This window comes from Populus alba, chromosome 11 (assembly GCF_005239225.2).
Source record: "Populus alba chromosome 11, ASM523922v2, whole genome shotgun sequence".
Classification (NCBI taxonomy): domain Eukaryota; kingdom Viridiplantae; phylum Streptophyta; class Magnoliopsida; order Malpighiales; family Salicaceae; genus Populus; species Populus alba.
In genome coordinates this window covers 12,777,739-12,805,054 of record NC_133294.1, presented here as the reverse complement: position 1 = coordinate 12,805,054, position 27,316 = coordinate 12,777,739, and the positions used below count along the sequence as shown (strand labels likewise).

The following is a 27,316-nucleotide window of genomic DNA, read 5'->3' as shown; positions in this document are numbered from 1 at the left end:
TTAAATTTATTTTTAAAATAACAGGGAGAAAATATTTTTTTTAAAAAAAATATTTGAATAAAGGAATGAAGTTTTAATTACACAGACATTTTTTCCTCTTTAATTAGAATTATGAAAATTTCTTATGAATATTTATTTTAATTACTTTTATATTTTATCTAAAAAATCATGCTACTAATATAAAAAATAAATGTTTTGTTAAAAATAATATTATAAGAAAATATAATTTTAGTTAAGAAAATATATTTCTTATTCAGAATTTAAATTGATTTGAAAAAAAACTTTAAACTAAAGAGTTTCAACAATTTTATATTTATGTGCAAAAATTAAAAAATTATGAAAGACAAATGAAAACTACCTTAGCCAAATATGCATAAAAAAGAAGAAGAAAGAGACAGGGGTGTGTTTGGATAGACAACAGTGTGTTTACCCAGGGCCAGGTATGGTGGAAACGGAATTCGATGTTTTTATGATTTCCCCAAACAGAAACAATAACAGAGGAAAAATTTCTCCTTTTTTTTCTTTATTTTTATTAACCTGCAGAAGCAACAGAGAATTGTGAAAAATCAACGGAACAACAATAACCATAAAACTGCCTGCCTCTCTCTCTCTCTCTCTCTCTCTCTCTGCAAAACAAAAACGAAGGGAAGTTTCTCTTTAAGGTAAATTTCGAATCCCTAATTCATTTCCTTTTTCTGTTTTAATTAAATCTTTGCTTGATCGAAACTTCCTTCTCTGTGCTTCTTCATTTGTCATGTTCAATAACTGATGGAATTTGAGTTTTTTTTTTTTTTTTATTGCGTGCGTTTTGTCTGGAACCAAACGGAGAATTATGCTATTTTCTTGGTTTGAATGAGGGGATTGGTAATTATTGTGAAGCATTTGGTTTTTTTTTTGTTTCTTTTCATCTCAAAGACTCTGATTTTTTCTTGGTGTTTAGGCGAGTTTAGTGAGTTCATATTTTGAGAATATGAGTTAATTGAGAGTTCAGTTTGGGGGAGTTTGAGTGAAATGGTTAATTGGATTGATGAGGTACATGAGTTCAATGTGAAGAAATACCGACAAGCAAAGTGTGACAGAAGCTATTCATGATTAGTTCTATATTCAGAGTTTTATTCCTGTAGCTCTTTATATGGTGTGTAACCTTGTCAGCAAGGTGGATGCAGTAGGGGTGGTGTTTTATGGTTTCCTTATAGTCATTTAATCTAATATGAAGGGAAATCATGTAAATTAATGGTTAGACTTTAGTATCTGTTTAGATTGAAAAACACTATGTTATGTTTCTAAGTTATTCACCATGAACATTTTGACGACAATCTTTTATCAGCTTCTCTCATCTGCATATCATCCAGTACTTTAATGGCTTGAGAAAATCTTTGATCAGCTACTTTCTCATCACCATAATTTATGTATCATCTCAATATAAGCATGTGTTATTTGAGAATCCTGTTTTACGATAGCATTAATTCTTCAATTTATGTATTGCTTATGCAAGTGAATGGATATTATGCGTGGTAATCTTCTTTTCATAATGTGAATGTGTGGAAAATATTTGGCAAAATTTCTCTGGTATGGTTTATTTTTGTCATCTTTTCATTCAATGGTCGAGTTAGAATTGCTTTCCTGCAATTCGAGCACTGAATCTTCCCCTTTGGTTGGGAGAGAAGTACCAGTTGTACTGAAGGTCCAGTGGTTTCCTATGCAATTAGGTCATTGCTAAGCTTGAAGTTAACTTCAAAAAATGCTGGTTTAGCAACATTTTGCTCATGCAAATGAAAAGACAAAGCTACTATATAATTATTTTCAGTAGGGAGGATTGCTTTGATAATTATACTTGAATAGCTTAGCTAATAGCTATCAGACCTATTATAGTGTGATCTTGTATTGTATATTCAAATCATTGTTTTCTTAAGCAACAATAATTTTAAGGAATAAACTCTCAAAAATTTGTCCTTATCTTTTTCTGTCTTCTAATGCTTCATATCATCAATGCTGTATTGTTCATCCATCCAAGTTGCATGGTTGATTTGAAGTTGTTGATCACACACACACACACACACACACACAATAGCTTTGCTAATAGCTATTAGACCTATTATAGTGTGATCTTGTCTTGTACATTCAAATCATTGTTTTCTTAAGCAACAATAACTTTAAGGAAGAAACTCTCAAATATTTGTCCTTATCTTTTTCTTTCTTACAATGCTTCATATCATCCAAGCTGTATTGTTCATCCAAGCTGTATTGTTGTTTTAAAGTTGTCAATCACACACACACACACACACACACACACAAAATAATCTTTCAGCCCTAATTGACTAACTGGAATGCCTTATGCTCGACTAGCTTCATAATGCTCTTGTATCCTATTGACCTTGGATCTATTTTTGGGTGTTATCCGTGCTTCCAGATTTGAGCTTAGGGACCGTGGACATAACAGCCTCATGACTTCTTCCGTGCATGATCTTTCTGGTAATTTTTTCAAAATGTTTTTGCAGATTTGTTACCTTGGAGTCACTACTTAGCTATACAATGCTTTCTCTATAAATGGATGGAATGTAAAATTTATTCATGTATATCATTTGCCAGTTTGGATGTTTTATATTATTATGTTTTGACCTTGGACATGGGTTATTAGGGTTCGACAATATTTTGCTCCAGTGGGCAGAATCCTAATTGAGATTTCTGGCTGCATTGCTTGAATCCTCTTGATCCTACTTAAATAATAGTAATAATAAAAGAGCAGGAAAGATGATAAACATTTCCGTATATTCTGGGAATACTATGCATATCAAATTTGGTGAGAAACCTACATTCCTGTATGGAGGGAGTTTTGTAATTGTGAAAAAAGACATCTGAGATATTTGGTTACTCTTGGATGTTGATTCGTAACAAGGAATTGAATGATGAGAATGAGAATGAAAGTTTTATTCATACTTTGCATATGCTTTGTTGAAAGGAATGAAGTGGGAATGAGAATGAAAATTATATATGGTTTCATTCCCTTGGAAAGAGGTGAGAATAAAAACAAGAAATGAGAATTTTTTTTTTTTTTTAAAGAATACTTGTTATTTGTATTCAATGCATATCATATATTTCTACCACCTCCACCACCTCCACCACCACTGCCACTTTTGGTTGTGGTGGTGACATTTTTTTAAATTACATTATTATTGTTGTTGTTCCACCATAAACAGCTCTTTTCTTCCACCGCCACCTCCCATGGTGGTGGCGTTGATTTTTTTTTTTGAAGATATTATTGTTGTTACTATACTACTGTTACTATCTCCACCTCTTTCTCATCCACCACCACCACCACCACCACCACCACAATTACTTCCATTATTTTTACTACCACCATTGTTGATGAAATATTTTTTAATCACTATCCCTTTTCATCTTACAAACCAGATATTAAAACTTTAATTACGATATTATTGTTGTTACTATACTACTGTTACTATCACCACCTCTTCCTTCTCCTCCTCCACCACCACCACCACCACCACGATTACTTTTATTATTTTTACTAATTTTTACTACAACCACTGTTGATGAAATCAATTTTTTAATCATTATTCCCTTTCATCTTACAAACTAGATATTAAAACTTTCATTACAATTCCTTGTTACGATTTGAAATGCAATATTGAAATTAAAATGTTATTATGACTCCTTATTTGCATTCCGGTTCCTCCATCCCAGTTCTAGACCATTTATTCTTGGTAACCAAACAGCACCGCACCCTAGGATTTTCTTGGGATTATTTGATAGGGTGCATTGATTTTAGGTGTCATACATATAGACGGTAAACTTAGAGTGTCTTCGCTTATAATGTTTGACTTGTATGATCAATTTCATAGCGCTCGCTCAAACTATGGCTCTTTTTTATGTTAGCCATCCTTTTCTGAAGCAATCCTCTTTTATTTGAAAATTCCATGCATTTGATATTTAACTATGATAATAATATTATTTTCAAAAGCTGCTTTCCAGATAATAGTGAAGCTGGTGAGCAGGAAAAACACTCAGAACCCCAGGTACAGACTTCTTCTCCTGCAATTGCACTGGCACACCCAGGCATCTCACCTCCAAATTTTCAGTATGCAACTCCACAGCTTGGAGCAGGACATGCTATGGTATTTTCTACAGAACAAAATATTGTTAATAACTGTTGTGTTTTTATTAAGGGATATGTAATTTTACCAAGAGTGGCTTTTTAGTATATACCAAGAGTCTTTTTTGTTTCCTACTTTGGAGTTTAGAAAAAAATTTGCCACTGCCTTTTTGATGTCTGCGTGCTTATAGCTATGTCTCTGTTATGGTATTTAGAGTTTACTTTTGAAAATGGTTTGACAGCTAGAATTTCTTTCAACATATGCCTCTATTTCTCTCTGAATTGAAATTTTTTCTGCTCTATCACTAAGATTTTTAGGAAAATCAATCGATCATGATTTTTCAGTGAAGGTAATCATGGCTGTGAAAGTTTATTGAATTTCAGCTTCCTCCCTGTTTTACAGATAAAATGAATAGAATAACCTATTGAATGAAGCAGGTCATTTCTACTTTGCCTTGCATTCCATTTTTAAGAACAATTTTCATTTTCCATGCCATGACTTTTGATCTTTCTTCAAACTTACATTGAAAAATCAGAACTCTCCCACAACTGTGCAACAAACTTTACCCAATACTTGTTTCCACCAAATAAGAACTAGGCAGTTTGACATACTAAATTTTGTCTTTTATCATTTTTGTTCTTTTTTACTTGAAGGCACCAGCAGCTTACCCATATCCAGATCCTTATTATAGAAGCATCTTTGCTCCATATGATGCCCAGCCATATGCTCCACAGCCCTATGGTGCACAACCGATGGTAATTTCTTTTTTAATGCTCTATGCTGGGTTGTTTAGGAAACATGGCTGTTCTTGTGATTTTTCAATTTGAGACCTCATTTAGTTTAGGCCAAATTTTAAGAAACTTGACCTTCAGCAAATTTTTAAGTCTCCCCTGAACAAAAAAATCCCAATTTTTTACCACCAAACTATGACTCTATTTCATTGTGGTCAATCCATTGACAAATTGTAATGTTTTGTTGATTTTGACCTTATTTAACCAACAATACATGCTCTTTCTTCAATTTTCCAAAATCAACTTCATTCTCATAAAAAAATCTGAGATATATCAAAGATTGAAGCTTTTCATTTGGTTTTTCCAAGGATAGTTGCTGTAGTTTTTATTGGGTCAAGTTTTGATTTTGGTCCTGTGGATTTTGTTGTTTGGGGTCTTGGGTTTGATGGGTCACTTTCTTTTCAGCCATTTTTCAGCAGCGGCGAAGGGGTTTGAGAAAAATTTAAAGTGGAGAAATGAGATTGAAGAGATGAACTTAGAGCCAAAGAAATGCAGGCAGACCCACCATGTGTTGTGGGCAATTGTGGTTATAGGTGTTGGCGAGTGCAATGATGGTGAGTTTTGGGTAGGGAATTATTTTGGAGCTAATCTATAAAGAATGGAAGAGAGATGGCCAAAAGAGAGTGAAGAGAACGAAAGGAGTTGGTTCACTTGGGGTTTAAATAGGGTAATTGGTGTTTTATGTGGAACCCTTTAATGGTCAAATGGTCAAAATCAATGGATGGATGGGATACATTGTAATGGAGTGCTATTTCAGGGTTGAACATCTGGGGTTTTATGTTTATTGAGGTCTTTAAAGATTCACTGAAAGTGTTTACTATGTTGTTTATGAGCAAACATTTTTTTAAGTAACTCTTTAGCCTGTATATCTTTAAAGACTCGTTTATGAGGAAACATTTTCTGTTTTTTTTTTTTTGGTGGCTACAAGTAACTCTTGAAAATATTATCTGATCAGGTCCATCTTCAATTGATGGGAATTCAGCAAGCTGGAGTTCCTTTGCCATCTGATGCTGTGGAGGAACCTGTGTTTGTTAATGCAAAACAGTATCATGGTATCTTGAGACGACGGCAATCTCGTGCAAAAGCTGAATCAGAGAACAAAGCAATCAAGTCTCGGAAGGTACTTTGTTGGTTGTCTGAAGCCAATTTCATTCTACTTGAATTTGATATTGTGTTTTGTTCACCTACTATATTAGAATCTAAATAAAGAAGGCATACATGAATCTCTTGCTGTTATTGTTTCACAACCGCTCCTCCTATATATATTTTCAGACATTTTATTCCTCTTACTTTAGGTCAAGCATGTCCAGGCCACTGGTATAATTTTCAAAGACTGTCTGAATTTAAGCTCAGAGTCATGAAACTTGAAGAACCTAGTTTTTCTGATTTCATTGGAAATATCCCAGAGTATCTTGAATGCTCCGATGCCATATGAATGCCACTCTATGATTACTTGATTGGATGTCTTACAGCCATGTGGCTATACATACTAAGTTTTAGGCTATTATCCTCTTTGTTTACTACCATGTTACACCTGAGTCTTTGTTTCATGACAAGTCAAAAGTAATCTTGCAGCCATACTTGCATGAATCTCGGCATCAGCATGCACTAAAAAGAGCTAGAGGATGTGGGGGTCGGTTTCTCAATTCGAAGAAAAAAGAGAAACAACAACAGAATGACATGGCCCCAGGTGACAAATCACAATCTAATATCACTCTTAATGCCAATAAAAATGATATTGCTTCCTTGGATGACAAGTCTTGATACACTGGAAGCAATGGTGTTGCGTGCGATTAGCTCAGAAAACAGTTATTCGTAGAATGGGGATTCAGGAAACCCATAGCCCTATAGTGCCAGTATTTCTTTATTGTGGCTCTACCTATGCGTCATCAGTATGTATAGCCTTTTCCAGTAGTTGGTTTGTAGGATGTTGCAAAGATGAAGTAGGCAGTGTAATTAAGAGGTGCTCATCATTATATCTTTGCTCCAGTGGATTTTTTCCAGTTGCTGCGCTTTCTTCGTGAGGAGAATGATGGTTAAGTTTGCTTGCTTTTATGAAGCGATGAGGCTTAAGACTTCTCTGCACAAAATTGGATTGATGTTAATTAGCTGGGTGGGTTATGTTTCATTAGCTTAGTGAAAATCTAGATTTGCACAATCAGAGTCCTTTCATTACTTGTTATTTTTGACTTATCGAATAAGATAGATGGTTTGACAGATATTGGTGTGAATTATCTTCTTTCTTTTACTTTTCTGTGGTGAGATGATGATGGTAGAAGTACATGTTTTAACCAGAAAAGAATGGATTGAAGTAGGGGGTGTGGGGTGGGAGCTGCTCGAGCCTCTCCGCCTGGCGAGGATGAAAGCAATGCTGCATTCATGCCTTGCACCATGCTTTCCGTAAACTTCAATATCTTCTGTAAACTTCAATATCTTCTTTTCAGTATATCATGATCGAACTTGAGTCTAAAATCATGGCTGACTTGAGCTTTGATTGTTCGAAAATTTGCAACCTTTTCGAGTGCGAACTCGAGACTGAAAGTGTGCTGCGCTGAGTCTCGGTTTGTGTATGCTTTGATTAGTTTGCAAGGTGAAACAGAGTTTGTTTATCACAGCGCAGCAGTGAGGTGACTTGCTTGTATCGACGATGTTTGTTGTATTGGGCTTTTGTTTTCAAGTTTGAAAACAAATTTAAAAAAATAGAAAATTAAGGTTGTTTGGAAATGTGATTTATACGGTGTTTCTAGAAATTTTATTTTTAAATCGTTTTAATATGTTAATGTTAAAAATATTTTTTTTTATGAAAAATACTTTATATTGTTATTATTACCATAATTTCAAATAGATTTTGAAAAAGACAGGCGGTGAAAATTACAATTCTCTCCAAAAAGAATATTAACAATTGAAAAACGTTGGAAATTTAAGAATATTATTGATGAGAATCTTGATATGAAAATATTGAAACCAGGTTTTGAGAAACAGAATAAAAACAATCAACAAAAACGCATACTAGTTTAAAACTTTGAAAAGAAAAAAAACCAAAATATACCAAATGAGTCTTAGCACAAATCTCTGCCTGATTTTTTTTATTTTTTTAAATATTAAAATGATATATATATTAGGGTTTAAATAAGGTATGCTAACGAAGCTCTCCAAGGTCTCATCTTCAAATTTCCTTTTCCTTTTCCTTTCTTTTATATATATATATAATTTTTTTTTTTTTTGACAATAGACCGTTGAAGAAGCAATTGGGAAATTTGTATATAAATAGCAAAGTCGGAAAAGAAATTTGCAGCATTGGGAAATTTTTGACAAAGAGTACATTTATGGAATCAGTACAACCCGTTAATTTGTTTTTTTAAGTGCTGTGTTGATGGGATCGGTGTAACCCTTTTATTTTTTTGGTTAGGATATTAATTTTTATTTTATTACTCGCATTTAATCTTGGATCAGGTAACTTTTTTCTTATCTGACAATATTTTTTATATGTTTTTTAACATAAAAAATCTTATTCATAAATAAAATTGTTTTATGTACCCATATACTTAAAATAAATGATAACTATTTGTGTAACTAAAAAAATTATAAAAATTTAATTTTTAATTAATTAAAGTTAATTAGTCAAATTTATGATTCGAGTTATAAATTTAAATGGATTAAACAATTTTTTTTTCATTATTTTTTTAATCTAAAATAGACACTTATAATACCAAGAACCAATCAAATATAGATGTAATAAGATCAAAATACCTAACCGAAACAAATTATGTTGCTTAATTAATAATAAATAAAATATTAAATGATAAAATTAAAAAAACAAATTAAGCAACACAAGAATTTCAATTGTTATGAGTAATTTGAAAAACTAAAATAAAAGGAAAAAGACTGGGACATCTTAGCCTAGTTGGTCCAAAGCACATGGGCCTTAAGAAAAAGGCTAAGCATGCAGGTCTAGTTGCCCTAGAGCACATGCACCTCAAGAAAAAAATTGGGACACATAGACCTAGAATAGCCCATAAGCTTGAGTGTTATTACTTTTTTTAATTTTCTTAAGTGGTTACATTTTCAAAGCAAAATAGCAAGTGATGCATCATTTGTCTAACCTGAATTTGGGTGACCCTTAATCCCTGGAAAATCAAGTTGTGATGTTTCAAGATAAAAAAAAAAAAACTTATTTTTTAATTAAAAAAAATACCATAAACATCTTGTAAAACATATTCATGGCCCTCAAACAATCCAAAAAAGTATCTGAAAATCCATAATCGAAATTGTTTTGGGGCTCAAATCTACCATATAAGGCAAGTTAAAGGGAAATCTAAGATAAACTCTTCCCATTGAAAGGAACAATTAACATGAAAATATATATTTTTTTGCCTTAATCGGTGTAAATGATGATTTTTTTTCTTGTTATTACTAGAATCCAGTCATTTTTCCTTTCCTTTTTCAAACTAGAGAAAAAAAAAAAAAGTAAAATGAAGTTTGAAATCAAAATTAACTTTGTTCTTAATTTTTGAAAACGAAAGGGACCATATATTTTACAATTGGGAAAGTTAGGGGATTAAAATGCACATTTCACATAAACCTTGTTAAAGTCATTTATTCTCCCTGTGTTGTTTTTACTTGATCCCCTCTTTTTAAATCCCACTACCTTTTAACAAATTAATCCAAATTGATCTCCAATTTAACAATTTAAGGGAGAGATTAAAAAAAAATACAATAAAAAAAAATCACAGTGAAAATCCACAGTCAATCAACTGTGAGAGAGACTGCACATTGCGTGGGGGAGCAGTAATATCCCCACTCGTTTTAGTTTTGACCTGTACTAGCTTGAAACCAAACAAAGACATGATTATGGTCAAAATGGCTCGTAGGTTTGTCCAATTGATTCTTTGCATCTTTTTTTTAGACCAGTGGCTGGAGCTCTAAGAATATGCTAAGCTAATGAGAATTTAAAATTTGATAGTTGACTTTGGATTCCATTTAAAAGACTTAAATTTTATGATGAATATTTTCATTCTGAATTTTTTATATTTTTATATTTATTTAATATAGGATATATTCACTAACATAGAGACACGTACATATTTAATATAGGATATATTTTCACCTCAGACACATTTGCATCTGCATTGTTCTTGGAAAGGTCATTAAAGAACTTCTTTTGAGGTTTCACTGAATCACTTCTTTGAGATTTAGTACTTGAATCCTGCTTCTGGGTATATTACCTTGGAGAAAATTCTTAAAATCATCTATAAATTTGCTGGCCCTAAGATCTAGCAGATGATCCACCACAACCTAAGTTCAAGCCCATTCCCATCCTGCACATTGTTGGCTCTGTCACCTTCTTCCATTATATAGTATTGGAAGAGCGGTCACTTTTACCTTTGAATTAGGTATTTTTTTTTTAATTTTATCAATTTAATATTGAAATGATTTAAAATTAAATTTAAATCTTTCTTTAACTTTTTTATTGAATTATTTTAGTTTTATAAACAAATTACATGTTTGATGAGTTAATATAAGCTTATTCAGCACATATAAACTTGATTATAATTCTAATTAGTAGTATTTTGAGTTTTTTTATTTTAAAATCACTAGTTTTTTTGTTGAAAAAGAAGACATAGCCTAGATTTAACAAACTTATAATTTGGAATCTAACTTTTCTAAAATGACAGTTTTAAATATATATTAATGTTTATGAGAATTTTATACTACCAATATTTTTTTCACTTTCGAACATATGCTTAATATTAGTTTCATTTTAACATTATTCAGGGGTAATGACTTTTTTTTATTGTTGAACCCTTCAGGTCACATTACTTATTTAAATTTGGAGTTGCCAAGTTTTTGAGTTGTGCTTGTTAGGTCCTCTAGCCTCCAAGTTTGTCAATTTTGAAAAATAACTTGGTTTATAGAAAAATTACATGGTCAATGAATCTTGCTATGTGTTTGCTAATAATGGAATAATGGTGTAGTTCTCTCCAAAGTGTTTTTATTCTTTGAAAGAGAAGTTACTAATTTGTATGTTGAGTGGTTTAGCAACCATAAATTAGATAGATATATAATCTTATTTTAGCTTGTCAGTATTTATTTGTTTAATATGACAATCTTAAGTAATAAATTATTAATCAAATAAATATTTAATAATTGGTTAAAAAAAAAAATTATGACACGTGTTTGTTTGTATGAAAACTTTATTTTTATAATATTACTTGACAATGAAAATAATTATATGTTTTTTTAATAGAATAGTCTAGATTACTAAAGTTGAAGAAAAAAACTGAAGGCAGGAAATAATAAATAGAGCAATTGGCTAGCTATTCTGCTTATATAATTTTACTAATACATAGGACAATCAAAACAACATAATAATGGAAGGAAACGAGGGCTCTGTATAATCAGAAAGAAAAAGAAAATTCGATGTTCTTGAGCCTCTCTTTCAAAATAAAATGCCCTCCTCTCGCCCTTTAATAATCATTTCACTCTTGGTGGCCCATAAAATGACTTCTTCTTCTCTACCGTGTGTGTGATATTTTGTGAAGCTCTCTTAATTGCTCTACCAGCCTTTCTTCACCTTTATTTCATAAGCCTTTTGCTCTCTTTTTTAGGGCTCAACACCAGGGCGGCAGTTCATGATCGTGACCAGGAATAAGTGCCGCCTAATTTGTTGAATGGTGGCAGCCCAACCGGTTCTTGTGTGGAACAAGAACCGGTTGTGGCTAGCTTTTTTTTTTTTTTTTAATAATAATAATAAGAATTTGGCACAACTTGCATATTAGTCTCTAAGTTTTTAGATAATACAAAAGGGTAAATCATGTATTCCACTACTTAATTATACTTCAACTTCATGCAGCATTCCAATGTTGTTCTCTTTTCTTTTATTGCAAGTTTTCATATCTTTCCCTTTTATAATGTATAAGCAAGTTATTAATGAAGTTATTTTGATAATTTATTATATAAAGTGTTAAATATAGATTAAGAAATATATTAAATAATATTCTAAAATTTTATTGGATTTAATTATTTTAATTAGATTAATATGGCCATTGTTGTTTGCTCTAGTTTCGTTAATTTGACAAGTAATTCATAAGTATGAAGCATGATCTAGGAAAGGCTTTGTCCACTTAAATAGTTGATTAATTAGCAAGATGAAAACCATGTGCAAAACATGTTGCATGTTGATTATGCTCACCTATAAAAGAAATGGAAAAGTTCCATAAAAGTTCTAACTCTTGCGCTAATCCAGCACTAATGATGTATTAATTAGATGATCATAAGCTTTTGGCCAAATTTCCAGCTCTAAAAGCCAGCAGGCTCCAATGGTACCTTAATTAATTATAATATTCATAAATATCGGCTTATGGTATAGATTTTTTATTTACTTTTTTTCATCGGTGAGATATGGGAAATTCGAAATGAAGTCAATAAAGCTGGTTTTTTCTTCCCATACATCGACAGCATCAATGATATCTGTCAATTGTCGAGACTGATGTGGAAATGGAATCTCAAAATTCAACGTATCACTGTTGCCTTCCTTTGTTTTACATTATCTGATCCTCCAATTTTCCACCACTGAATTATTTCGATTTTCTGCCACCAAGTTCTCCCAACAATGCTCAATGTATTCGTCTCTTTTAGGGCCCTGCGTGATCCTTTTCACCTCATCTGGAGTAGGAGAACCCTGTTTGCTTGGAGCTTCTGCGAGCTTGCTTTTGTTCACATGTATAGCCAATGATGCTAAACTTTAGACCTACAAGCAGCATGCATGGCCACATATATAAAAAATAAATCCCAACAAAACACAAGTCACATGTATTCCTGCCAGGAGAGACAGGGATGTGCATGCATGCCCAGTATAGGTAAGGTGCCTTGTTTTTTTTTATTTTCCATAAAAAAATTAATGTAATTTGGCATCCATTAACAAACGACACCCAATACAAAAAATGGAAACACATTGGCCCACTGCAACTCTATCTGGTCCTAAAAAAGAAAAAACAAGAATATACAACCGATGCATGCTCAAGAAAAGAAACCAAAAGAATCTCGATCGGTCAACAGAAAAAACCCTAGCTTTTTCGCTCCCTTTTCTCTCTAACAAAGGCCTTCACCTGACAAGTTTCCTTACTGCTGGTTGAATATCATCCAAGGCAACCGCGTCCATTATTCTTCTTTTTGTTTATTGATAAATCTAGACTAGTGTCTAGATTTATATTGTTTTCGATTTTCTCAAACAGTTAGATTCAATTTTCATTTCTGTCATCTTTTATAATTATAATACAAATATATTGATGTATTTGTAACCTTTTTTATATTGATAAAACACTATTTTCTATTCTAAAAGCAATCTTGTTCGCGCGTGCATGAGTCCTCTCCACAACAGTTAGACTATCTCGTCCGCATCACTTCCCATTCCATATCACAATGCGCAAACCTATAATAAATCACATCCATTGTTGTCTTTTCCCATCTTATGATCGCCTTTTCTTTCCTCCGGTGGCTAAGCTTTAATTTATATTATCTCTAAATCATGTGAAAGATAAAATACTGCATTATTCTCTTTTCTTTTCTAGAAACATAAAATATTGTCATTTGCAATGAAAAGTTGAATGTTGCATGAGAATAAAATGTCTATAAATGCAACCCCTGTTGGTATGGGAAATGTGATATGAAAAGAAAGAAAACCCAACAAGAAGTAACGCCAAAAGTGTTGATTATAAGCACAAGAATATAGGTCTTTCTCTATATATTCACAGGGAAATTATATTCCTTAATTTGGCGCAAGAAAAAAAAAAAACCGAAATCGAGTCTTCTTCAGTAAGTTGTCCTTTCATTTCTGGCTAAACAAGCAAACCTAACCATGATATCATGATGTCTAACCTTATATAACTTAAATTAAGGAATCGAAGTAGTTAAAGGAGGAAGAAAAACCACTCAAGGGTACACAATATATACCTTTTTAACAAACATATAGATGCTTCTATTATCTCCATATAGTGACATGAGAAAAGGAGAAATATCAATGCATGGTGATGTTGCTATTATGTCGAGAGATGATTAATGCCATTAAAGCTAACCCTTAACTGTTCAGTCTCACTTATCCTAATGGAACCCTTTTCCTTTCCTCTCCAAGGGTTTTGACATATAAAATTCATACTATACTTTAATACCACTCCTAATCATGGCATGTATTATATATTCTGCTATAATTAGTAGCAAAGGTATCAAGATTTTCCCTCACATGAGCAGCCTATCGAGCGGGGATTCTTGCGCTCTATCCATGTCTACCTTTACACCTCCTATCATGCATGGACCCCCGACACCACCTCAAACCAACGAGAGAGAGAGAGAGGTGTAAAATGGAAGCAAAGCAAAGGAAAACAATTCTAGAGTGAGAAAGGTGCATGGTGGGGCCAAATCTTGTGGAGTCTAAGCACTCTTTTGGTGCATGAGAAAGTATGGGGCCGGCTCTCTTCCACCCAGTAGTAGTTGGGTCCCTCATACGGGGCTGGATGGAGACTACCACCTTTGTAAATTTTGCAAAATCACGCAATGTGACATGGGAAACATGCCTCAGTGGACATGCCCCATTGGTGGGGTTTTACTGTCCCAAAACCCTAATTTTGTATGCCCTTTTCTTCCAAGAGGAGAGATAAAGTGAAAAATAAAACGAGAAACAAAGAGCCCCATTATCATACATATAGCCAGGGAGACAGGAAGACACCAAATGAGTCTGTGTAGCCATTGACTCTTTCCTTGAGAGCCCCCCATCATAAGCCATTAATTATACATGTATAGTGTGTGTGTGAGTGTGTGTGTGTGTGTGTGTGTGAGAGAGAGAGAGAGAGAGAGAGAGAGAGAGAGAGAGAGAGAGAGAGGCGGCATACAGAGAACGATGATGGTGAGAAAAGTACTTGACTTTTAGATTTAAGAGGTTGACATTTGCCATAAAGTGTTTTGTATCTTTATGAAGCATCCAAAGCTTAAAAAACTGTTCCAAAGTTGGCTCTCTCTCCCTATCTTTTTCTCTCCCTCGATCTCTTGGATTCGTGTTAGTGAAGGGAGAGAGCTAGGTGGGAAACACTCTCAGATTGTCACCAAAAGAGATCGATGGTTGGTTGGTGCTGGTCGACCTTAACCTGCACAAAAGTGAGTTTTAGGGTTTAAACCCTACGTTTATTAGGTTCGAAATTGTGTTAACCTAGTTGATTTTGGGAGTTTCTGTTCTACGGTAACGAGAATTATTCGTGCTTCAGCCATGAACATCAAACATCGATGACCTTAGCTCACATGTAAACTGGCACTAAGAGGTCAAAAGGCATCAAACATGCACAAAGTTGAGTTCATGATAGCCCTGCACATGATATTTATCCAAAAGCATCAATCTAGAGATTACTTGAAAATTTTAACTTTGACCACCTAGCCATACATATGCACTACTAGAAAGGGATATGTGTGGATGAGCTATCAATATTTGCCATTATTCTTGCTTCTAACTGTAAACATGAAGCTAGCTAGCAAGACAGGCAGAACTGCACTAACTTGCTGCTCTCTTTTGCTTGCCTATTTCTTGAATTTTAATCAGTGATTCTTATTGGCACGAGCTTCTTTAAATTTATCTCTACCAAATGTAGGTGCTTCTTGGTATCATTGCTAAAATCAACGAATAAACTCATCAACCACTTTTCCAAGAGGAATATATGTATGTGTGTGTGTATACATTAAAAGAAAAAAAAATTATGAGTTTTTCTGAAAAGAAATCCTTTTGTTTTTCACTACAATTGAGAACGAGAGATTTAAATTATTACTTTATGAGTCCATGGCCAGGATGAGACAAACTGAAATCTTACTTATTAAAAAATTATAATTATTGAATAACATTAAAAATACTATAATACTTACAAGTACTTACTACTTAACAAATAGTATTATGGTTACATATACTTATTATCGTGCCTGGTGCAATTATCATTTACAATTTTTTTTCGAATCAAAGTGTCCATTATCTTCAAGACTAGGTGGCTTTTCTATATTTTCTCTATATTATTTATAAATCTTATTACAAGAAACTATGACCTCTATATCAAATATATCCTAATAATCATTACAAGAAATTTGATGAGTACAAACAGAAATACCGACATAATTTTCTATCGATAGATTGCAGTGAATTTACCGATAAAATTTTTCATCGCTATATATGTCGATATATACCAAGGAAATTGTAGTGAAAAACAAAATGTCAAAAAAGTACGATGACATATAACTTTTACTGATGATTTTACCAACAAAATTAATCCAATGGTAAAGTTTGTCCATAAATATATCGACAGAAATAATCCCTCGATATATACCCATGTAATTACGAACAATATTACAGTGAGATTCAAAAAGGCAAATCATATGGTGACATGACACTTTTTACGGACAAAATGACCGATGGAATGCCTGATGAAATAATTTCGTAGGTGAATCCATCAATTTTATTTAATTTATAACTTGGCGATCGACCCTCCTCTTCCCTTTATTCATTTATCCTTCTTCCTTATACATTTTTTTTTTGCAACAAACAACCCCCCTCTCAATCTCAACACAATTCAACCTCCAACAACAAAATATGGCCACTAAAATACTTGATTTGTCAGCATCCGAGTTCTAATTTAAATTTTATTGAGGATTATCCACCTTAAGTAAGTAATTCTACACTTTTTTTTATTTGAACATAATTTTTAATTTTTTTTCATATTATTGTAGTTAATGTATTTTGTTTGGGTGTTTACTTGTTTTATAATTTTTTCTCATATAATTTTGTTGTATAGATTTATGATTTGTACATGTTATAGTTTGTTTTAAATTATATAAAATTATATTTGTTTGTAAATTGATGAAACTTATATCGAATTTCTAACTTTAGTTTTTTGTGATGAAATAAATAATGACTTATTTAAAAAGTTTGTTTTTATATTTTGTCAATTTTATTATCAAGTTGTAACTTTCAGTAAATGTGTCGAAATTTGATTTTATGTAAATATATAATTGATAATAAATTAAGAGAACTATTAAAATAGATTGAATAAGATTAAGCTAAACTAATATTTTTATAAATTTATTTATTTAATGTAGTTAATTAATATATGTTGTCATCATTATTTAAATAGGTTTGATATAAGTAATGGATGATTGTTTATGAATGTATTAAGATTCACTCTAGAGGTTACGAATGATAGATTATTCTAACAGGGTTTAAGGTTTTATTACTTATGCACTATCTAATCCGAGAAATATTAGTGAAGGCGGTATTAAATGTCCATACAAGAGGTGTAAGAATAAAAACTTTATCGATCCAGTTGTTATAACAATGCATCTTTTACAAAAATAGTTCATGGAGAAATCTTTATTGGTATACACATATAGAACCATATGTTACTCATAATACCATGGTAGAGAGGATGGTTGGGTTAACTTCTAGTGCTAGCAACGTGCATGAAGTTGTAGGTGACAATAGTAATCTTTATAGGAATATGGCTATAGATGCGATGAAAATGAATCAAGGTCATGCCAGTCAATTTCCAATCATGGATAAAGAACCTAATGCAAATGTAGCCATATATATATATATATATATATATATATATATATATATATATATACTTTTAAAAGATTTTAATGAACCATTATGGAATGGTTGCAGAAATCACAGTAAATTATCGGTTATTGCATAAATGTTCATCATCAAGTTAGATTATGGGTTGAGTGATTCTAGTTATGACAAAATTGTCGAATGAGCGAAAATCATTTTACTTGAAGAGAACATGCTGAAAGAGAACTTTATGTTGCTAAGTCCATGATAAAACCCCTCATTTTAAGATACCAAAAAATTAACTTGTGTCCAAACTTCTGCATGTTGAAACTACAAAGTTGATCGAGTGTAGAACAAGTGGGCATTCTCATTATAAACCTATATTTGGTAAGGGAAAGACTCTTATCGCACACAAAAAACTTAGAAACTTTTCAATAACACCTAGACTGCAGAGGTTATTAATGTCATTAAAGACTGTTGAGCACATGACATGACACCAATCATATGATGCAGTGAACAGAGTGATGCTGAAGCTTGGAAACACTTTAACAGTGTGCATCCTTGGTTTCCAATGGAATTAAAGAATGTGCATCTTGGGTTCTGTATAGACAAATTAAATTCATTCAGGTCATCTGCTGCTCCTTATTCTTGTTGGCTGGTGGTACTCACAGTTTATAATTTGCCACTAGGGATGTGTATAAGGTCAGAATTCATGTTTTTATCTATTGTCATACTCGATCCTAATAGTCCGAGTCAGAATATAAATGTTTATCTTTGACCGATGATTGATGAGTTGAAGCAGTTATGGTTATCTAAGGCTTTGACTTATGATATATAGAGAAAATATGAATTTCTGATGAAGGCATCTTTAATGTGGACTATCAATAATTTTCCTATGGTTTCTAATTAGAGCATGTATAGAAAACTAGTATGTCCATATCGTATGAAAAATAACAAGGCCTTCACGTTAACAAATAACGATGAAACATTTTTTTTTTATGATCAATCAATTTTTTAGAGATATATGGTCCAATAAGTTGCATGTATAACACATGAAAAGGCTTGAAATGAATATCATCTAGACAATATGCAAACATGAGATGATATTCCCTCCATTGTTTTTAGACTTGATAGAGCATCTACTCATACATTTACCATTTAAGGTAAAATTTTAAAGTCTAGTCCAATATAGATGGATGTATCTATTTAATAGGTTAGGGATTACACATGCATCATAATTTAAAAAAAAAAATTTATCTTTCTTTGCATAATTCAAAACATTCATTTAATTCCATATAGGTACTTGTTTAACTTTAAGAGAAAGTAAAAAATAAGGCGTGTGTTAAGGCTTCGATATGTGAGGTCTATATTGTTAAAAAGATTTCAATATTTATCTTGTACTGTTTTGAGTCTCAATTGAGAACAAAAATCAACCATGTTCTAAGGTATAACGATGGTGGAGAAGTGTCTTCAAGTGGAAACTTGTCAATATTCTCCTATCATGGATAACCCATACCAAAAAAATATTGTGAGAGAGATATTTGTCTAAAATAGAATTCAGACAAGCACATAATTATGTGTTATTTAACTATGATGAACTAAGACATTTTATTTAATAAGTATATATACTACTTAACATGTCATTATTTTTTAACAAATTGTCTCTTATAATATCATAAACTAATACATTGTTGAATTCCTTGTAGGTGACATTGTCAATATTTACTATTTCAAAGCTCACAGTTAACTGAATTTCAAATTTTTTAATTATAAGATGAATAATTTTCCACATGGTTTAGAACACAAGTACGTATTGTTTAATTATTCTTATCTTTTAGGATACTTAATTCCATTATATATTTCTTGTTAATTATTAATGGTTGTACTTCATGTACCAATTTTATCAATTAGGAAGGAATGCTAGTGTCACTTTGTCTTTACTAAGTGTAGGTCCTAAAAGAAATGTGAAGTGCTAAAATAAGTATTTTATCAATGGACATGCGTTTCATACTAAAAAATATAAGCATGATAGAAAGACATATAATAGTGAGGTTTGTGTTAAGGGATCGACTTCTAATGAGTTTGAAGTTGACTGCTATAGAAAGTTAGAATAGGTAATTGAATTGTAATATCATAGTGAACAAAATATAGTTTTTATTCAAATATTATTGGTATGACACCACTGACAGAGGAATCATAGTATATCTCTATCATAGTTTGGTTAAAATTAATTTAAAAGCTAGACTCACCAATGTCGACAATATCTTTATTTTTACCAAGCAATGTCGGCAAGTTTATTACACATACACTTTTTCCTTTATAAAGGATCGTTCAAGAGGTGATTGATTATTCATAGTGATAACCAAACCCAAGGGTTGTGTCGAGGTTGTTTAGGATAGGAACGATGAATTAACCATGGGAGATGATGTATTTTAACTTGATGAATTAGTTGATCCATATTAAGTTACTTTATCTAAGGACTTAGAAGACAATTCAAAATTTTGCATCACCAATAATATTTTTGTTGATGTTGATACTGAGGAATTGAATGATGATTTGAGCTGAAGAGGAGACAATTAATGAAGAAGAAGAAGATTCTGATTAATTTGCACAACACGAGTTTATAATGTCATAAACTATAATATAATATTTATGGGAATTCCAAGGCATTGGTAATTACTTCTTTTTATTATTATTATTGACTATTTACTCTTCTACTATTAAAATCACTGACATAATAAACAATTGTCAGTAATATTTAGAGGGGCTTCTGAAATTAAAAAAAATCTTGTCAACTTGTCTTTTTTAAAAACTATTATCTAACATTTATTTTGATAGTTATCCATACCATGCTCACGATGCTTATTTTAAATCATAAAGGGTTTTTTTAACCTGTATATATGATTAGGAAATAAATGATTAGTAAAACCTTTACGTTGTCCTATATAAACCTCTTCTTGTAGAATTCCATTTAGGAATGCATTCTTTACATACATCTGATATAGCTTGAAATTCAAATGGCAAGCAATTACAATTAGTATTCGAACAGATTCCAAATGAGTTACTGGTGTAAATATTTCATCAAATTCAATCCTTTCAACTTAAGTGTATCTTTGTCCCACCAGTCTTGCTTTATTTTTATAATTACTCTATGCTCATCTAATTTGTTCTTGAAGAACCATTTTGATCTAATTATATTATGATTATTAGGACGTGGAACTAGTTTTCATATATCATTTTTTTATGACCTAACCTAGTTCCTCATGCATGACATTGATCTAGCTTTCATCTTGTAGGGCATCTTTAACCTTTTAAGGTTCAATTTGTGATAAATAGCATATATATAATACTGTATTGATAACTCTTTTTCTTGACCTTATACCTTTATTTAATTTTCCTATAATGTTCTCCTTATGATGATTTTGTTTTATCCTTAAGAAAGGTTTTATCTCTCATGACTGTTCAGAAACATATGAAGAACTCTCTCCTAGTTCTTTTCATCTTGTTATGATAAGGTTTCTTTAGTTATCTAAATGATGTTATCAAGATCTTTTTTAATAGATTCCTTTAGATTGTCATTAACAACTATATTGATTGATTCCAAGATAGTTTGAGTTTGTAGGTTGTAAAATCTGTGGACTTTGTTATGTGATAAGTATCTAATAAATATTTCTTTATCACTCTTACCATCAAAATTACATAAGTTTTCTCGATCTCTCCAAATCTATCAAGAACTTCCAAACAGTCTAAATTATTTGACATTAAGCTTCTTGTTGTTCCATAACTTATAATGAGTGAGTTTTGTTCAAGGTCTAAATACAACACAATTCAAAATATATACACAATGTTGACAACTTCCACTAAAAGATATAGTACAACTTTTTTACTATTCAACATAGTTCGAGTCATTTTTTGTATAGCTTTGTTCTTCCCTCAACTATACCATTCTGTCGAGGAGTGATAAGAGCAGAGAATTTTTTATGTATACCATGTTCGTCAAAAAAAATAAATGAAAAGTTAATGTTTTTAAATTCTTTATCATGATCATTGTGAATTCTAGAGATGGAAAGATTCTTTTTTGCTTGCATTCTTCTAAATAATTTCCTCACAAGATCAAAGGATTCAAACTTTTTTCTTATTAAAACAACCTAAGTATATCTTGAATAGTCATTCATAATGACCATGATATACTTCTTTCCACCCATCCGCACAGTTCAAGTTAGACCTATTAGGTCACAATGACCATGATATACTTCTTTCCACCCATCCTCACAGTTCAAGTTGGACCCATTAGGTTCATATGCAACAATTCAAGACATCTCGAGGTCAGAACATCAATAGTCTTTTTATGTTGAGCCTTAGTTTATTTTTCTTCCTAACATGCTCCATATACAATCTTCCCAATTGTTTGTAAATTTAGTAGACCATGTACTACTTTCCTTTTAAAGATCTTTGACAAGTCTTTAAAGTCGATATGACCAAGGCATTGATGCCAAAGATTAGTATCATCTAGTGTTACCTTATGAAAACTTCATAGTAGTTGTCTAAGATTCTAGTACCGTTCATGATCCATTTGCCAGCATGATTGTAAATATTACATTCATCTTTAGAAAACTGCATACTATGATTCTCATCACAAAATTGACTTATGATTAGTAAATTAGCTTTATGACCATTTACAAATAAAACAGTATGAAAAGTAGGTAACCTAGAAAAATCTATACTTCTCTTACCTTTTATAATAGTTGTGCTTTCATCTCCAAAGGTCACCAATCCTTCACTACAGAATTTAAATTTTTAAAATTGACATGTATCTCCCTGTATATGTTTAGAACAATCACTATCTAAGTACCATAAATTTTTATTCATTTTTTTCAATAGTGTATGTGCTTATTGACATATTATTTTTTCTCTTAACTATCCATTGATTTTTCATTTTTGCTTTATTAGAATATCCAAACTTCCGAGATTTCTCATAACCTGCTAACCATGTTTCCTTTCTGTAATACATAATTAATTTAATACTAAATCAATTTTATACTTTAGATCTTGACTCTTATTAACAAATCTATTTTATAGATTGAAATAGTTCATTTTTGCTTATCCTATACTTCCACATTGCTAAAAAGTAAGAGTAAACTTACCTTTTAACTTACATGTTTGGACTTTGTTTAACTAGTCTCTAGGCATGATAGTCTTTTCTAGTTTACCTTATACAAAAGTAATTCCTTTGGAAAATGAGGCTAACGACATATTATTAATCGAATTTTTATGTGTCGTGTATCCTAAACTTGTACGATCAATGTTGACCTTTTACGCTTTCAATATTCCATCAAGTTTTTATCTTACTAATTGTTTCTTTGTTTGTTTACACACTATTAACTCTTTCTCAAATGCTTTAATCTTAGTAAGAGCTCTAGATATTTGTACTTCTAATGACTTTAGAGTCTCCCCTGGTTGTTCTTCTTGTTCTCCACAATTGTTAACTTGTTGAACTTTTTATTTAATTTCTTGACTTTCACAACCTTTTTACGCAAGTCATCATAAGCTTTATGCAAGCTTAATTCATGATTGACAATAACAAAAGTAATAACTGAATCACAAGAATAACTAATAGTTTGATTTATGTAAGAACTACTGAATTTGTTAACGATTTGGAATTTATCATAATCACTTAATGTATTGATAGTTTGGTACATGTAAATACATCCATCAATAAAACTAGAAAAAACAAGAAAACAAATTCATTATCAGATGATGAATTAGAATTTTCAAAATTAGATTCATCACTTAATGTAAAACTAAGGGCTTTTCCTTTATTTCTTTTGAATTTAAGACATTCATTTCTTAAGTGGCCATATCATAAGCTTTCAAAACACTTAACTCTTTTCTTAGATTCAATTTTACCTTTACTTCCATTTTCTTACTTATTTATTTTGGCAAAATCTTTGCCTTTTTTTTTTAATCTTTACCGTTGTTTTTTTTTAACATAAATTTTCTAAATTTCTTAGCTACAAGAGCAATATCTTTACTATTAGGATCATTATCAGAAGAATAATCATCTTCTTTCTTAATAGATTTAAATGCAATGGTCTTACCATTCTTTTGACGAGGCAATGTAGATTCATAAGTTTTTAAGGAACCTACCAATTCTTTATGACATATAGTATCTAGATCCTTGCTTTTTTCCATGGCTTTTACCTTTGGCTAAAATCTTTAAGGCAAGGGATCTTAGAATCTTCCTTACAATTCATGAGTCTTTTTTTTTTCTCTTAGATTGAACTTGGAATTTACAACATCGATAAGTTTTTGATAAAACCCATTAAAAGATTCATATTCCAGCAATCTCTCCTCAAATCTTGAGGTTAGAATTTGAAATTTGAAAATTTTCACCATATTAGTTTTCTTGTGAGTAACTTCAAGAATATCCTAGGCTTCCTTGGCTATTTTACACATGGAGATTCTTTTAAATTCATCAGGATACATGACTATGAATATAGCAATCAGGCTTTTATTATTCCTATTACAATTAGTGGATTCATTTCTGGTCCAATTGCTGAAAGGAGTTTTAGGCTTCGTCCATCTATGCTCATCTTGGTGCCAAACTTTCTCGTCTAATGATTTGAGGAAAGCTTTCATCCTCACCTTCCAATATGAATAGTTCTCACTGTTGAAATATGATGGTGAAGTTAGTGTTGATATGTTCAATAAAGAAAAAACATTTCACTCTAGAATGAGTGAACATGCTCTGATACCATTAAACAATATTTTTTTTGCTCCTTGTATATTAAGAATCAATCTTCTAACACCTTGCAAACATTGATCAATAACCAAATAAAATAAGTGTGGAAAAACTTAAATGAACAAGTTATTTAGTTATAAAGAGAAAACCTTTTGAATAACTTTTCCAAAGATTAAAAAACCCTTTAAGGCAGCTAAACCCAAGATAAATAACTTTCACTAGTTTAGAAGATTACAAAATGAGTATTTTTTACTACAAATCCTTTGTATCTATACTACCTTACTTATCAAGAAAAACACTATGTTTTGCTTTCTACCAAGCAACTTATTAGAACATGTGACGATCTTTAAATTATTTTCATCCTAACTAGAACATCCAGTTGTTAACAGTTAAATATGAATTTTCCATAGGAGTTTGCAGACTCTCCAACTCTTTAACAAATTATTTTCCTTGAGAATTTTCTTCACACTCTACTCGTGTGTCAATAATATATGTTGTGAAACTTTGTTTAACTCCTTAGCTAGTTGGGCATTTTTAGTCCACTACTAGTGTTGTTGTACAAAATAATTCCAATTGTCCTTCCTTATATACACATCCATATGATAAGGATAAGAACTTTTGATAAAATTATTTTTAAGCTTTTTAGTCTATTACGTTCTTAACAGACTGCTAATGTGTTCCACAAAAACATTTCCACAACAGTTATCTTTGGATAACTTGTATTTTTTTTTTTTGTATAAAGATTATATGAACTTTCTAAATAATTTATCCAAACAAACTAGGTAATTATATAAATAATCACCCTATATTCTCTAAGATAAACTTGACTAATTCGCTATATAACTTGGATAAACTAACAATCTAAACAAATTCATCTTCATCAACACAAATGATCCTTCACCAATCAAAGTCAATCATTTCAACATTTACAGGCATGTTCAGGCCTGGTAGTACAACTTAGAGTCCAATTTAATTTTGGCTTTCAATAATCTTTACATGAAGTTATTCACTCAATTTAATCAGAACATTCTAGCAAAAAAAAAAAAAAAAAGCTTCATTAAGCTCCTTATTGTTATACAACGAGAGGATGAGAGCACAAGGATATGCTTGAAGAGGTTTAATGAAAAAATGCTTTATATAAAGAACCTTATTAAACCAAACATAATAGAGGCCCTCATAAATGAAGTACATGATCTTATATTTATATAGGTAACTTTATGCCTTCTTTACCACAATCTACAATAGTAAAGTAAGTTTTGGAAAACTGTATTTATGTAAAATGATGAATGTAGCGAGATAAAGTCATTTTTTCTTTTAGAAACAGAAATATAATGAGGAAATTTCAAAGAAAAACCATTCTCTCATCAATACCTCAAGAATAAAGAAATATTCTAAAGTATTTATTCATGACCACTTTACTCTCTCAAGGTTTTGAATCACATCTTTGAACACCATCAAGACAAAAGGGTTCCCTAAAGTTAGAGGGAAGGAATTTGTGTAATATTCCCCTTGTATATAAGGTGATGCTTGTATACAAAACCCCATGCAGTATTGTTTATTCCATTAGGATAATGAGAATAATATAGAGGAGTAATTCACATTAAAGAATACAATAAAAAGGTTAATTGCTAGGGACTATCTCAAATAATTTATTAGAAAAGAGGAACAACTTGAACAAAATGTATGAAAACCAATGCCTTTCAATAACCTTAACTAGAAGTCAATATAATTCTTGGTAACATCATAGTAGAAGAGGATTTAAACAAAAATATAAGGGCATATAAGAAGTAGAAGCTTAATACCTCTTATATTTCAAATCCTTGGCATGAACCCGTTTATTTTATATTTGAAGATGAGGAAAGACTATCATTTCCACATGAGATATCTTGGTGATCACCATAATTCTTTCCAATCATAAAGTATAAAAGGTTAAGTTGATTATAGAGGTAAATATCATTTTTAAAAGAGTGATGGAATAGATGGACATTAATCCCTCTAGATAGGTCATATAAAGACTATTTAATTAGTATCAAAAGGTAAGGAATGCCATCTAAAGACATTTTAGGCATTCTAATCACTATTCAAAACCATATAAGATGTTATGCCTTTTAACAAACATTCATTATGATTATACTTGATCTTCTATATCACATTATTATCAATTGACCCAATGGTGAAGGCAGGGGAGGTGGTGGCAGGGGCCCCGACCCCTGCAAGAAAAATTTTCCTAGCCCCTCCCTTGTATAAAATAATTGAAATTTAATCTTTTTAAAATATTTCTTTTAATTTGGCCTCCCTTAATTTTTTATTCTTGCTCCGCCCCTAATTAACCTTTTTTCCATGAGCTTAAATCTACCATTAACACTCGATTCTTAACTTTAAGATTTTCTATGGAATAAGGGGTAACCACAACAAGGGGGAACTAATCCATGTCCTAAAAAAGTAAAAAGATCATATTCATAAAAAAAAACAGGTTTCCTAAAAAAAAGCTAAAAGTGTGGACTAAGCCCATCAAAGACATCTTTATAAGTCTAATGACAAATTAGTCACATGATAAGGTCATCCTTAAACTTGAAGCAAAAGTAGGCCTTGACTAAGCTTCTTAAGATCTAAAATGATAGGTTTATTTGTGAGCTCTTATATATGCCCAATATAAGTCTAGAAGTAGTATCTTATAAATTGAATGTTGATCTGATCCTTCCACTAATAATATAAAAGTAAAAAAAAATTAGAAGAGAAAGATAGATTAAAGTGGTGGATAAATTATTGAAAGAGGGCCATTAATAAAATAAAGTACCCTAAACGGGAGGCTAACTTTGTCATATTAAAAAAAGGCAAATGAGAAATGGTGGATATACATATTTTTTTCATCAGTCTTAATAAAGCTTTCCTTAAAGACAACTCTCTTCTTTATAAAATTGACTAGTCATTAAACTTTATAGCCAGATACACTTTTCTAAACTCATTAGACGTGAAATTGAGTTACCATTAAATCCTAATGCATCTCAATGAGAGGACATTCTTCATCACTGATCAAGGGACTTAGTATTATAAAGTAATGCCTTTTGGATGAAAGAACACAAAGATTGCT

At 31.3% G+C, this 27,316-nt stretch overlaps 1 protein-coding gene across 4 annotated transcripts; it reads left to right on the top strand.

Annotated features, from left to right (window-relative positions):
- The first annotated feature begins 466 nt into the window (after positions 1 to 466).
- Positions 467 to 7,125, top strand: LOC118035052 (nuclear transcription factor Y subunit A-7). 4 transcript variants are annotated; one of them, XM_073412371.1, is made up of 6 exons: positions 467 to 662; positions 2,411 to 2,472; positions 3,994 to 4,037; positions 4,769 to 4,870; positions 5,862 to 6,026; positions 6,482 to 7,125. In XM_073412371.1, the coding sequence occupies exons 2-6, from the start codon at positions 2,445 to 2,447 to the stop codon at positions 6,668 to 6,670; spliced, it is 528 nt and encodes a 175-aa protein (XP_073268472.1). In that variant the 5' UTR covers positions 467 to 662; positions 2,411 to 2,444; the 3' UTR covers positions 6,671 to 7,125. The 4 variants fall into 4 exon arrangements, with proteins under 4 accessions (XP_073268472.1, XP_073268473.1, XP_034896428.1 ...); XM_035040537.2 differs by lacking the exon at positions 6,482 to 7,125 and adding an exon at positions 6,202 to 6,475 and having other exon boundaries at positions 479 to 662; positions 3,994 to 4,136; XM_035040536.2 differs by having other exon boundaries at positions 482 to 662; positions 3,994 to 4,136.
- Positions 7,126 to 27,316: the final 20,191 nt, after the last annotated feature.